This window comes from Hippopotamus amphibius, chromosome 4 (genome assembly GCF_030028045.1).
Source record: "Hippopotamus amphibius kiboko isolate mHipAmp2 chromosome 4, mHipAmp2.hap2, whole genome shotgun sequence".
Taxonomy (NCBI): Eukaryota; Metazoa; Chordata; class Mammalia; order Artiodactyla; family Hippopotamidae; genus Hippopotamus; species Hippopotamus amphibius.
Window position 1 is genome coordinate 125149622 of NC_080189.1, and position 12287 is coordinate 125161908.

Genomic DNA, 12287 nt, shown 5'->3' on the forward strand with positions numbered 1-12287 from the left:
GCTAGCAGGAACATAGTTCTTTCTGCTGGCATCTTTGCCTACTTCTCTCCATAGGGTTCAGAACCACTCATGGGGTGTGGCTGGGGCCATGGAGCCACACAGCCCTCTCCACGTGCATCCTCTTTCCTCACTCTGCACACCTCCCAGCATCAGCTCCCAGATGTCCCTCCCATGATCCTCTTTTCCCTCCATGAAACTCACTGGCCCACTGCTCCTCAGATGTCATCAGGGGATCCAAAGGAACTTTATGATGTTAAAGTAAGTAAAACTCCCAAATGCTATTTTTTGCCCAAATTAGCCAGACATCTATCTGGGTGGAGAATGTGGTTTAGGGTTTCAATTTCCTAGAACACAGTAACTCTATTACAAAAGTGAGGAAATATTTCCATGACAGCAGGTCTTTAGAAGTGGGATGGGTTACCTTCTGTCTCCATTGGGAAAATCCAAGTTCATTGCACAGGGGGCTGAGGGAGTGGCTGCTTGTGCTCTGCAAGGCTGTTTTCATAGTCTACGGAGGCCTGAGACATGGCAAAACGAGTGATATCCAAAGACCTCTAAAGGTTAAACAAGACACATCAGGATCCGACCTTCACCTTGGGGGCAGTACCTGGTTCAACATGGGATACATTCCAGGCCAATAAGAAAGGGCCCGTTTGTAACGAGGGATTCTAATTTGTGTGAAAGATCCCAAAGTATTAGTAAGTATGTTGATTGTAACTGAATCCAAATTTTTCCAGAGAAACATGCCACACACTTTTTCCCCCCCTATTAATCAGCTTTGGGAGACTAAATTAATAAAGGCATTGGTCGTTAATCAGATGGTAAGCTTCTACATTTTTGGTCTAGGTTGAATAAACTCAGTGGTATTAAAAAGACTAGGGTTTTCAAGAGAAAAGGAAGTACTATTCTCCCCAAGATGATATTCTTGGATATCACTGTCAAAATATTGTCTGATAGGAAAACGTTTCAGGAATGATTAAACTTCTTGTGTGTTTAATGAATTTTTCTTTTTCAGCAATAACTACCACAAATCCAACCCAAAATCTTGTGAAGTAGATCAATTTCCTTACTAATTTGAATAAAGCTACAGTTCTCAAAAGTCATACTGATGTGGGGGGGGAGTCAAGGGAGGGAGGGAATACGGGGATATGTGTATAAAAACAGATGATTGAACTTGGTGTACCCCCCCAAAAATAATAAATAAATAAAATTAAAAAAAAATCATACTGATGTTTACTAAAATTCAACATTTTAAAGAAAATCTTCCAATAATACATACTTTATGGCTAATTTTATATTTAAAATTAAATGTCTTAGGATTTTTCTAGGTCCTCTGATATAAATGTGGCATAGTGGAAAATTATATTTAGAAGATTAATTTTGATAGTTCAAGAGACTGGCCAGTTAGATCAAATTATCAACCTATAACTTGGATGCCGATTTGTCTGTGGAACAAAGCCAAAAGGAATTCCCTTCTCTGGTCTGCCCCTTGGGATAGCTGGGTGTGGTTTATTTTCGTCTCTGACTGGAACAAAGATATGCATGAAAATCTTCTTTCACAACTAAAATTCCCTGTTCTTAAAAACAAGCTTAAGGAGGAAAAAAAAAAAGCAGCAGATCAAGCCTGGCTTAATCATTCGCTTATACTGGTGCATACACTGGATTTTTTCCAGGTTAACAAAAATAAAGCCACAGGGAAGATGTATGCAGTCGTATATTTAAGCTACTGGCTCGCACACAGTTTAAGGGCTGAAAGTATATAAAAAATATGAAGGCGGAAGAAAAACAGTAAGCAGTTATGAGACATAACAAGTTTTCTTATTCTTTATTAGTTTAAAGGAAGCTGGAACCCGATAACAATACACCACATACAGTTCAGAACCAAACAAAGGCTGCTTAGTTATTTATTTTGCATTTGCTCGTTTTAGGAAGTGAGAAAAAACAGCTCTATTGGCACTCAAGTTTATTTTCAATTAAAATCCCCATAAATTAGAAAGCCTGTCATAAAACAGTGGAAATGGAAAAAAAAAGGTTATTCAGAAAAAACTTTCTTAAGTATTCTAGTTTTCTCTAGTGCACTGGGCTGTGCGATCAGTTTCATAAGGCCACTTAAAAAAATAATTCAACCTCTGTACTCTTCTTTAGGATAACACATAATAGTGTCTTGCCCTCTGATGGAAACACAGGAAAAATTTATACTTGCTCAGTTCTGAGCACTGAAAACACTTCCCCCTCCCCCGACAATTTTGCTGTTTGCTCATGTCCTGCATGAATAAAAGGATGCCGCTTAGAAACCAGGGCCTTGCTGCCATTGTGTTTTTCCTAATTAAAATTCAGAGTATTAAACACAGTTGAGTACCTCCAAGCATACATGACATACCGTTATCACATACCGGAAGCTCCAATCAAGAGCACTGGGCGAAGGCCCATTTCATAACATCATTAAGATTCACTGTACGCTGCTGTTCAGAGAGACTTTGTCAAAGCAGATAATAATGGCTGTCAGAAGTGCGCAAACAGAAATTTATATTAAACTGTTCTTTCCCTCCTTTATTAGTATGGGAATCTAGTTGCATTTCCAGTATATGTGCTCAGAGGTTCACTTTTTAGGCTTCCAGGCTTTAAGACTGCGAAATGTTACCAAAGTAAAGTATTAAAAAGAAAAAGTAAAGTGAAAAATATTTGAGTAACTAGGTGGGGGTACAGTAATCAAGCATAATGACTTTATCAAAACAAAAGAAGGTGTATCTCAAGGGTGTGAAGGTAGATTGAACTCGTGAGTCACAAGGCAGAGTGTTTAATTTGGAACAAGTCAAATAAAAGCATTGCTTTCTTTTCCTTAAGAACCTTTGGGACTCTTTATGTTATGTTATAATCTCAGAAAAGAAAGCTTGCTCATTAAAATTTTTTTTCTTTTAAATCCAGCTGAATGAAGATGCCTGGGAGACAAACTTTACATGCTGGCTTCCTGAGTGTAGTTGTAAGTAGGATGTTATCTGGAGACTCGATGGTGAAAATTTACTTCTTTAGACTCGATACTTTTCTTTGCCGTGTTCATTGATCACACATATGTGCTGAAACAATAAAGGATTTAAATGCATCAGCCTCTTAACAAAATAAAGTCCCCTACATACGAACGAGTTCCATTCCTAGAGCGTGTTCGTTAAGTCCAATTTGTCCGTAAGTCCAACAAAGTTAGCCTAGGTACCCAGCTAATACAAGCAGCTATATAGTACTGTACTGTAATAGGTTTGTAAGACAATCGCATCTTTGAAAGTTCGCAACTTGAAGGTTCTTATTTAGGGGACTTACTGTATGAAGTGCAGAAAATGGAATGCAGTAAGAACAGAACGTCGTCGCCTACTTGGTTAGTGTTCATTTAATACATGTGTATGTATTTATATGCTTATGTACGTATATATATGTATAACCACACACACATATGTATAGGTGCACACATACATAAAATCTAAACCCACTAAAATGCTTGACAGAAGTTTCTTCATTGTTTTAGTTTTTAGCTCTTTTCTGAATCTGGCTGTGTAGGTCTATAACAACCAGAAATGCTGAGGGTGGTGGAGGATAGTTAGCAGTGGTGGAGACAGATGTGTCCTACTGGTGAAGTTACAGCTTCTAGGGTGAACAGAGAAACAGCTGCAGTCAACACAATGCTGACTCTCCTTTGACCTTTTTTGGGTAGGAAGAAATGTGTCAGAAATATTTTGATGGCAAGCAACAGAAACGGTGTCGGGTTAATGTAAGCAAAGGGGGGGGGGTTGTTATTGGGAAGATACTGGGGTAGCTCGCAGAGGCAGAGGAACAGCAGCGCAACCAAGCAACTGGAAGGCAGGAATGGGGTAGCTCCAGACCTCAGCCCACGCATGGCTTAAGCCCAAGGTCCCTTGGCCTCTGTGGCCTTCGGTTTAAGTTTCTAAGTCCTAAGAGAGAGAGACGGACTGGTTCACTTTGGGTAGTTTGTTTACCTCCAGATCATTCATCAGGGTTAGGGTCATACACCAGGGGGTCCACAATGGGGGTCCATGTCTACATGTTAAAACCATTTCTTCCAAAAGGGGAACAGTTATGAGCTACAAGTCGCTGTAATTGGGACCTGGATTTCAAGCACTGACACTCAACATATTGACTGAGTGGAGACACAGTCGATGATGGAGAAATATCAGTAACAAGCTATCTTTCTGCTTTTAACTTCCTTATTTCCTTCATACAAAATAGAAATAATCATAATTGCTTCCATCAACCTAATACTTACCTTGCTGGGCAGTGGTGGGAATTCACTGGGATTACAAATGCCAAGTGCCAGAATATTCCTGACACAGAAGACACTCAATAGATGGCAGCCATCATTACAGCTATTTCAAAAATTTGTTAAATTAACGCCATTATTTTCTTGTGAAAAGGGGGTTAAGGGTTTGCATGCAAGACTTACATTCAGATCTCTGAAGTATTCATTGTAATCTAACGCATAACCCACCACAAATAAGTTTGGAATCTCAAATCCAGCATCTGAGCAGAGAGAGAGAGGAAAAAAAAGAAAGGAACACAGTTTAAATAACATAAGTATAAAGCCACCATATGCTATTGTTGGCACTTAACCTGCGATGACCTTCCATCAGGCAGAAGTAAGTGAGAAACAATGCATAGCATGAGCCCAGGAGGACCTGGACCAGAGTGACTACTCAGGGAGACAGGATGAACCAGCAAACAGATGGTGAAAAATGACTGCGCTCCTTGGAGACAGAGCTGAGAAAGGGCTCAGGCAGCCCCGCAGATAACAAGAAGTACGCATGAGTCAGGCATGTAGCCCTGTTGTTCCAAAGCAAGCAGTACCCAGTGATATCATGCCAAAGGAAACACTGCAAGGGACGAAGTGCATTTCAAACAGAAGGTATTCCAGGGCTGTAATATGGGAATAGGGGCACAGGCTGTGGCAATAGAAAACCACCCTCGCACTGCATTCAGTGTCCTCGGCTGGATAAATGGCTGGAAAGCAAAATCCGAGAGACAAGTTGAAAGCAAATGGGACTGTTCAGCTCAAGGAAGACAATGCTAAGGTTTACTCTCAGGGTTGCTAGTCTTTGAGTCCACAATGCAGATGACATTAATGAGCTCTTTGTCTCCATTGAGGGCAGGATGAGAGTAAATGGACTTAAATGCAGTAGAAGATACTTAGGTAAGCAAAGGATGAATATATTGAAAGAAAGATGATTTTTATTGAAAAGAATTCTTAAGGAATATATAATAGTTCTTCTTTTTCAGGTCTTGAAACTGAATAAATGTGCCTATAGCCCAATGATTTTTCAAATTCTTTCCAGTATTGAGGAATCTTACATTGGTTTATTACGGTATTGCAAATGAAAGATGTACTTGCTTACTTTTATAAAACAGTCCTTTGGCATAGCCAACGGACTTACAGCACAGAGAAAGTTATCTCCATGGTTGACCATTCACCACCACTTTCGTCTTTCTGACCAAGGATGCTTTCACATGGAGAAACCAACTGGTTCCTGCTCGCAGAAAGTGCCAGAGGCAAGGGAATTATTTTTCTAAGGATCACAGTATGTGTCACTGTTAAGAAGCCTATTTGATCCCTCCAAACTGTAGGTTTCTTGAGAAAAACAAAGAGGGGAAGCAGAGCAGAAGATATCAGAGGATATAAAAAGTGTCACTGAGCATAAAGGGAAAGGTCAATTATGAGAAAGGATCAAAAAGCACAAAGCCTCAGAAATCCGGGAAGAAAGATGAAACAGGGATTCTGAGCTCATTCAAAGAATATTAGCAAATCCCAGGAACCCCTGGTTGGAAGGACGGTGATGACTTCACAGTGAGCAATGCAGTCCCTCCAACAGGCACGGCAGCTCAGGCTGGGAAAAGTCAATTCAGAAGGTCAAACCTTCAGAGCTGTGATGGAATAAAAGAACACTGGATCAGTAGGACAGGAGAACAGCCAGGAATCAGAGTGACCGATCTCTAGCTGGTAAGTGGGTGCACTTCCTACCTTTATATTTGCAATTGCAGATGCAACTTACAGATGTAGGGCAAGAGTCAAAGCCATGATTGCAACCAGACAGCCTGGATTAAATACGGACTCTACACGTAGAGCTTTGTGACCTTGGCAAGTCTTAACCTGGCTGTGTTCAATTTCCTCATCTGTAAAATGCGTACAGCAATAGCTTCTACTTTAGAGGAATGATGTGAGGATTCAATGCGTTAATCTCTGAGGAGTTCTTAGAACAGAGTCAGGCACATCATAATCTCTTATGTCTGTGAGTCTCTTTGCATTTCCTAAATAAGTTCATTTGTATCTTTTTTTTTTTTTTTTTTTTAGATTTCACATATAAGCGATACCATATGATATTTGTCTTTCTCTTTCTGGTTTACTTCATTCAGTATGATAATCTCTAGGTCCATCCATGTCGCTGCAAATGGCATTATTTCATTCTTTTTTATGGCTGAGTAATATTCCATTGTATATATGTACCACATCTTCTTTATCCATTCACCTATCGATGGACATTTAGGTTGCTTCCATGTCTTGGCTATTGTAAATTGTGCGGCAATGAACACTGGGGTGCATATATCTTTTCAAATTATAGTTTTCTCCAGATATATGTTCAAGAGTGGGATTGGAGGATCATCCAATAACTCAAACACACAGACATAGAAAACATACTTATGGTTACCAAAAGGGAAAGGGGAGGGGTGGAATGAATTAGGAGATTAGGATTAACAGATACACACTACTGTATATAAAAGAGTGACCCAACAAGGACCTATTGTATAGCACAGGGAATATTTTGTAATAACCTATAGGGGAAAAGAATCTAAAAAAGAATATATCTATATACACAACACACACACATACGTATAACTGAATCACTGTGCTGTACACCTGAAACTAATAAGACATTGTAAATCAACTACAAAAATTTTAATTAAAAAAAATCTCTTACTACTGTTAGCTGCTATTATTTTACTAATGCTTTTGCTGTAAATGACACACGAAATTTGTCACTAGTTGCATATGTCTGAAGTACATGTCTTTCAACTTCATTTGAAATCTTCTCTACACAGTATCTTACATTATTTCCTTAGAAGAGCTCTGTTTATCAACCTTGTCCGACCTTAACTATATCCAGATTATATTCCCCGAGCCAGTAACTGGACAGGGACATGCTATTGGGTCTATCTGGCCAAACTGACATTGTCTAGATTTAATACATCCCGCCTAGGAATGAAACTTGTGTTTAGAATAAAGAATCACTGGTTCAATGTCACTGGCACATTACCCATCCATAGTGTGTTTCTTGTGCTAATGTTTGTTCAGCTTGCTGATGAGAACTGCGGCCAAATTATCTCAGAGGCTTGAGTGCAAGTGTAAGTTATAAAAATCAAGCCAAAGTCTGCCTATGTAAGTGAAAAAAAAAATCGCCTCTAGTGTTAGAATAATAAATAATCAAGTGGCCTGTTTATCCTTTCTGGCATTAGAACTATTCGTATCCTGGAGAGGAGGGAGGAAAGTGCCTCAGATGAGGAAAGTCCTTCAGAACACACATCTGAACTCAAGTGTGAAGACGGTATCTAGAGATATTTGCTCTGCTAATTCTGTGTTCTTATACTTGTGTCTGAAGGTGGTGGGGAGTTGTCTGGGATTTCCCCTCCGTGTGCTAGAATTCAGGCTTGCTGAAGGCCAGCGCTGTGCACTGTCCGCTCACAGTTCCTGGAGATAGTAGAACCCCCCTCAACCTTCCCAGTGCCTCTCTGTGTCCAACTGGTGGGGACAGAGGCCAAGGCAGGATCCAAGTCAGTCCAGGAGGGGGTCATGTCTCCTCCTACCCCCTGAAACCTATGTAGCTGAGCTCTTAGGAGTGAAGGTGCTATGCAAAACCTAAACATGAAAACACCCGATGTACGCAACACAGTTTCTGGGAAAGATGCAAATTGGAAAATGAAACCCTCTGGTTGCAGAGGGTTCTATTACTGGGGAGACCACGGAGCATTATGGGACCATCAAATCTTTACAGTTTCCGTTTCACAGGGAATGCTGACAACTAGGAAACCAAAGATTTTTAAACACAAAACACCATGACCAGCCAATAAACAACCAACAAAACCCCCCAAAAAACACTTACAGTCAGGTTTAAAGCCATCGCTTTTAGGTGTCCTCTTCACCAACAAACTACCATTAAAAGAAAAAAAAAAAGCTTTAGTGATCCAGATAACATGCTTGTGAATTGCAAACAGAATTGAACATCATTAAAATATATATTTGAAACATGCATTTCCTTTTTCCCTCAAGCATGTGGGGCATCATCACAGCCCTCAGATTCCCTCCTGCAGCACCACACGAGCGAGATTCTGGATAAAGGAAGGGAGAGGGGTGCAGGCACTGGGGCTCAGCCAGCTGCTCCTGGAAACAGCTAGCAGAGGCATCGGAAAGAGGGGCTCAGACACAGCAAAGCACGTCCTCTTCCCTTTCCTCTCTCTCAGGCTAGCGGTCAAATGGGCTGTTTGTTCAGTGTGGTCAAACCATAACACCCCAGGGCAAAGGGTGAGTGATTTGGAACCGACTGCACTCTTTGGAAACAGCATCCTGTGTTAGCATTCCACTTGGGCTGGTCTGGAAAGACAGAGACTGCAATGATGTGAATGTGGTACTCACCTGGCTACCTTAATCATGTTGGGCTTGTATTTCTCTATGCTACTGAGCAACGCTTTCATGGTCCTCCCAGTTCCGACAACATCCTTTGCAAAGAGGACAGACAACTTCAACCAAATGCCTTTAGGCTGCATTAAAAGGCTTTTCATCCAGACAGATGATTCTAGTCCTTATTAATAATGCAACATCATTAGAACTGCCATCAAATTAGAGTCAAAGAAGGAGGCAGAGCTGGTTATATTTTTCAGACAGGCGCTTCTTTCTGGAAGCTAGGTTTGGGGGCCTATATTGCTGCCTATTTCCTCCTAGAATCCTTGAGCTGCGTTGAAAGGCTACATTCAGTCTTTGCAGAGCATGTGGGGCTCTTTATTGAGTGCATTTGGACTCATGCACGGGCATTCAAGGACTAAATTTGGCCCCGAGGTTATGTAACACAACACGGGACACATGAATTTTCATGGACGTGGGATGTACATCTGAATACGCTGAATGGATAAATGCCTCCCCCCCTTGCCCTCCCCACTTAATAGGAGATTCTATGGCTGGGAAGTGAGATGTGTCTGGACAGCAGCTGGTGACAGCCTGTGAGTTCTGAGGGTACAAGGCTGCCGTGAGCTGAGGCTCATCCCCGCTGATGAGCTGCTGCATAATTAGAGTAGAATGGACAGCCGAAATTGATTGTCCGTGGGACAGAAATCAGCTGTCAGGAGCTGATTATCAAAACAACAGGTCTGAATTTAGTCAGGGTTGGGCAATGCATTTGGCTAGAGGGTCTACTTCACGGGTTCTGTCTGAGCCAGAACTGCAGATACATATGGCACTCCCAGGCAATTGTAACAAAGGCTTCAAAACAGCTCCGCTGAATTTTCACCAGCTGATAAGGCAGGCCTGCTGGGCGATAGGACCCATTCTTTCTTTCTCTTCTCTTTCTTCCTTTTATTTTTTAAACAGAAAAACAAATTAAATTATAGCTTGCCCCTGGAGAGCAAATTTTTAGATTGATTCTATTTATGCTTTGGATGCTGAAGGGAGAATTGTTCCAAGTCATTAGAGGTCATAAGCAAGAACACTGGATTAAGGGTGGAGCGAGTTCTAACCTTGGTTTTACTATCAAAAAAATTTGGTTCTGTGGGCTAGTTTCTTCTTCTGTGACAATGTCTGATTCACAAATAAGTATAAGAACCAATTTGGACATGGGTGGCATGAGATATAAAATGGGATAAATTACCATGCAACTGTTATTGCAAAGCTTTCATTCTGAGTTATTTCAAGCCAGTGATTCCAGTTGACTCCTATTCTGTAAATTGGAAGAGCCCTACACACAGTGGGAGTTCAATAAATCCTTGGCCCATCTGATAACAAGTTCTATATTTCGAAACTCACCATTAGATTCTTTCAGCTTCCAAGTATGGATAAAGAAAAGTCAGCTTACCTCAACAATGAGGACATTCTGAAATTTAAAAACAAAAACAAAAACAAAACGGTTTAGAATATGATGCAAATCTGGCTCATAAGATAAACACACATTTTGCTTAGAGTTAGAACTTCACAATTAGCTTAGCTGGTCCTCCGCCATCCATCTAACCCAAATGCTTGGGGGTAATCCAGGACTTCCAGATTCATTTTCACAGTCTTTCTGGAATTACTGAGTGCTGCAATATTGGTGTCTATACTCAGCTTAGGGGCAGGCTGATTTTAGACCCTTTACCTGTCTGAAGAGCTATGCATAAAGCTATCCCACCACCATCATTCTGGCAAGTGCCCCTGCCCGGTGTTCTTTGGGATACAAAGCTTGCTAAGAGTTTCCCAGGTAAACAAACTGACAGAAACAGCATCACTAATAGAGACAGAGCTCATCAGAAGGGTCCTCTAATAAGCCAGGACAGCCCTAGTCAAGCGTAGCCACCACAATCACCAGGGATCCTGTATTTTTTTTAAGTAAAAAATTTTTTATTGGAGTATACTTGCTTTACAATATTGTGTTAGCTTATACTGTACAGCAAAGTGAATCAGCTACGCGTATACACATATCCCCTCTTTTCTGGATTTCCTTCTTGTTCAGGTCACCACAGAGCACTGAGTAGAGTTCCCTGTGCTCTACAGTAGGTTCCCATTAGTTATCTATTTTATACATAGTATCAATAGTGTATATATGTCAATCCCAATCTCCCAGGTAATCCCCCCCATTTTCCCCCTTGGTATCCATACATTTGTTCTCTACATCTGTGTCTCTATTTCCGCTTTGTAAATAAGACTGTCTATACCAATTTTTTCAGATTCCACACATATATGTTAATAGACGATATTTATTTTCTCTTTCTGACAGGGATTCTGTATTTACTCTTGGAAGGGGAGGAAGGGGAGGCACCTGGTTTATATTTTTATCGACACTGTGCTTTCAAGGCATCCCTCGCTTCTCCCCTAGGAACATGACGTTTCATTTTAACTTCTTGAATGACACCTGTCTTCCCCACCACACTATAAACTCCATGAGGGAGGGAATCATGTTTTTCTTGCTTATTACCATACCATCATCTCAGTTGCCAGCACAAATACCTGCATATGATGCTCAGTAATTATTTGTTGAATGAAGGAATAATTACTAATTACACTTATTAATGACTTAAAATCAACCAATTAAATAGATTAATAGTCACATGTCAATATTGCTCCATCAAATTAAAACATCACTGTGTTAATATGCCATTGCCACTAAAAACAATGGTTTGGATATTCTTCTCAATGCCATGGTGTCTTTCTCTAGATAACTTTTCATTTATCCCTATGATTCATATAATATTTTAAAAATTCTATCAAACCTTACACCTTGGTTATCTTACTTATGTCTAATGCAAAAGAGACATAAGTAATGAAAATGTTAACCAACCAACCAAAAACTCTGCTCAATCTGTACCATACTACCTTATGTGTCAAATGCATTCTTAGGTGGAAATATCTTTCTGAAAGTGTTCTTCTCTCAGGTATAGTATTTTTAGTCATTAAATCCATTAAAGAATCTTTTTTTTTTTTTTTTTGGGTTTTTTATTTTTTTTTTATTTTTTGGGGGGTACACCAGGTTCAATCATCTGTTTTTATACACATATCCCCGTATTCCCTCCCTTCCTTGACTCCCCCCCCTCGAGTCCCCCCCACCTTCCCTGCCCCAGTCCTCTAAGGCATCTTCCATCCTCGAGTTGGACTCCCTTTGTTATACAACTTTCCACTGACTATTTTACAGTTGGTAGTATATATATGTCTGTGCTACTCTCTCGCTTCATCTCAGTTTCCCCTTCAGCCCCCGCCCCCTCCCATACCTCGAGTTCTCCAGCCCCTTCTTTGTATCTGCATCCTTATTCTTGTCACTGAGTTCATCAGTACCATTTTTAGATTCCATATATGTGAGTTAGCATACAATATTTGTCTTTCTCTTTCTGACTTACTTCACTCTGTATGACAGATTGTAGTTCTATCCACCTCATGACATATAGCTCCATCTCATCCCTTTTTATAGCTGAGTAATATTCCATTGTATATATATGCCACATCTTCTGTATCCATTCATTTGTTGATGGGCATTTAGGTTGCTTCCATGTCCTGGCTATTGTAAATA

At 40.4% G+C, this 12287-nt stretch overlaps 1 protein-coding gene across 1 annotated transcript in view; it reads right to left on the reverse strand.

The window, feature by feature from the left end:
- Nucleotides 1-1849: 1849 nt before the first annotated feature.
- Nucleotides 1850-12287, reverse strand: part of PRTFDC1 (phosphoribosyl transferase domain containing 1) — a 92104-nt gene continuing 81666 nt past the window's right edge. Inside the window, exons 5-9 of the mRNA XM_057731508.1 lie at nt 10110-10127; nt 8681-8763; nt 8151-8197; nt 4448-4524; nt 1850-3074 (exon numbers count right to left, since the gene is read on the reverse strand). Of these exons, the coding sequence (XP_057587491.1) occupies nt 3027-3074; nt 4448-4524; nt 8151-8197; nt 8681-8763; nt 10110-10127 (273 nt within the window). The 3' untranslated portion in view covers nt 1850-3026. The remainder of the gene's footprint in view (nt 3075-4447; nt 4525-8150; nt 8198-8680; nt 8764-10109; nt 10128-12287) is intronic.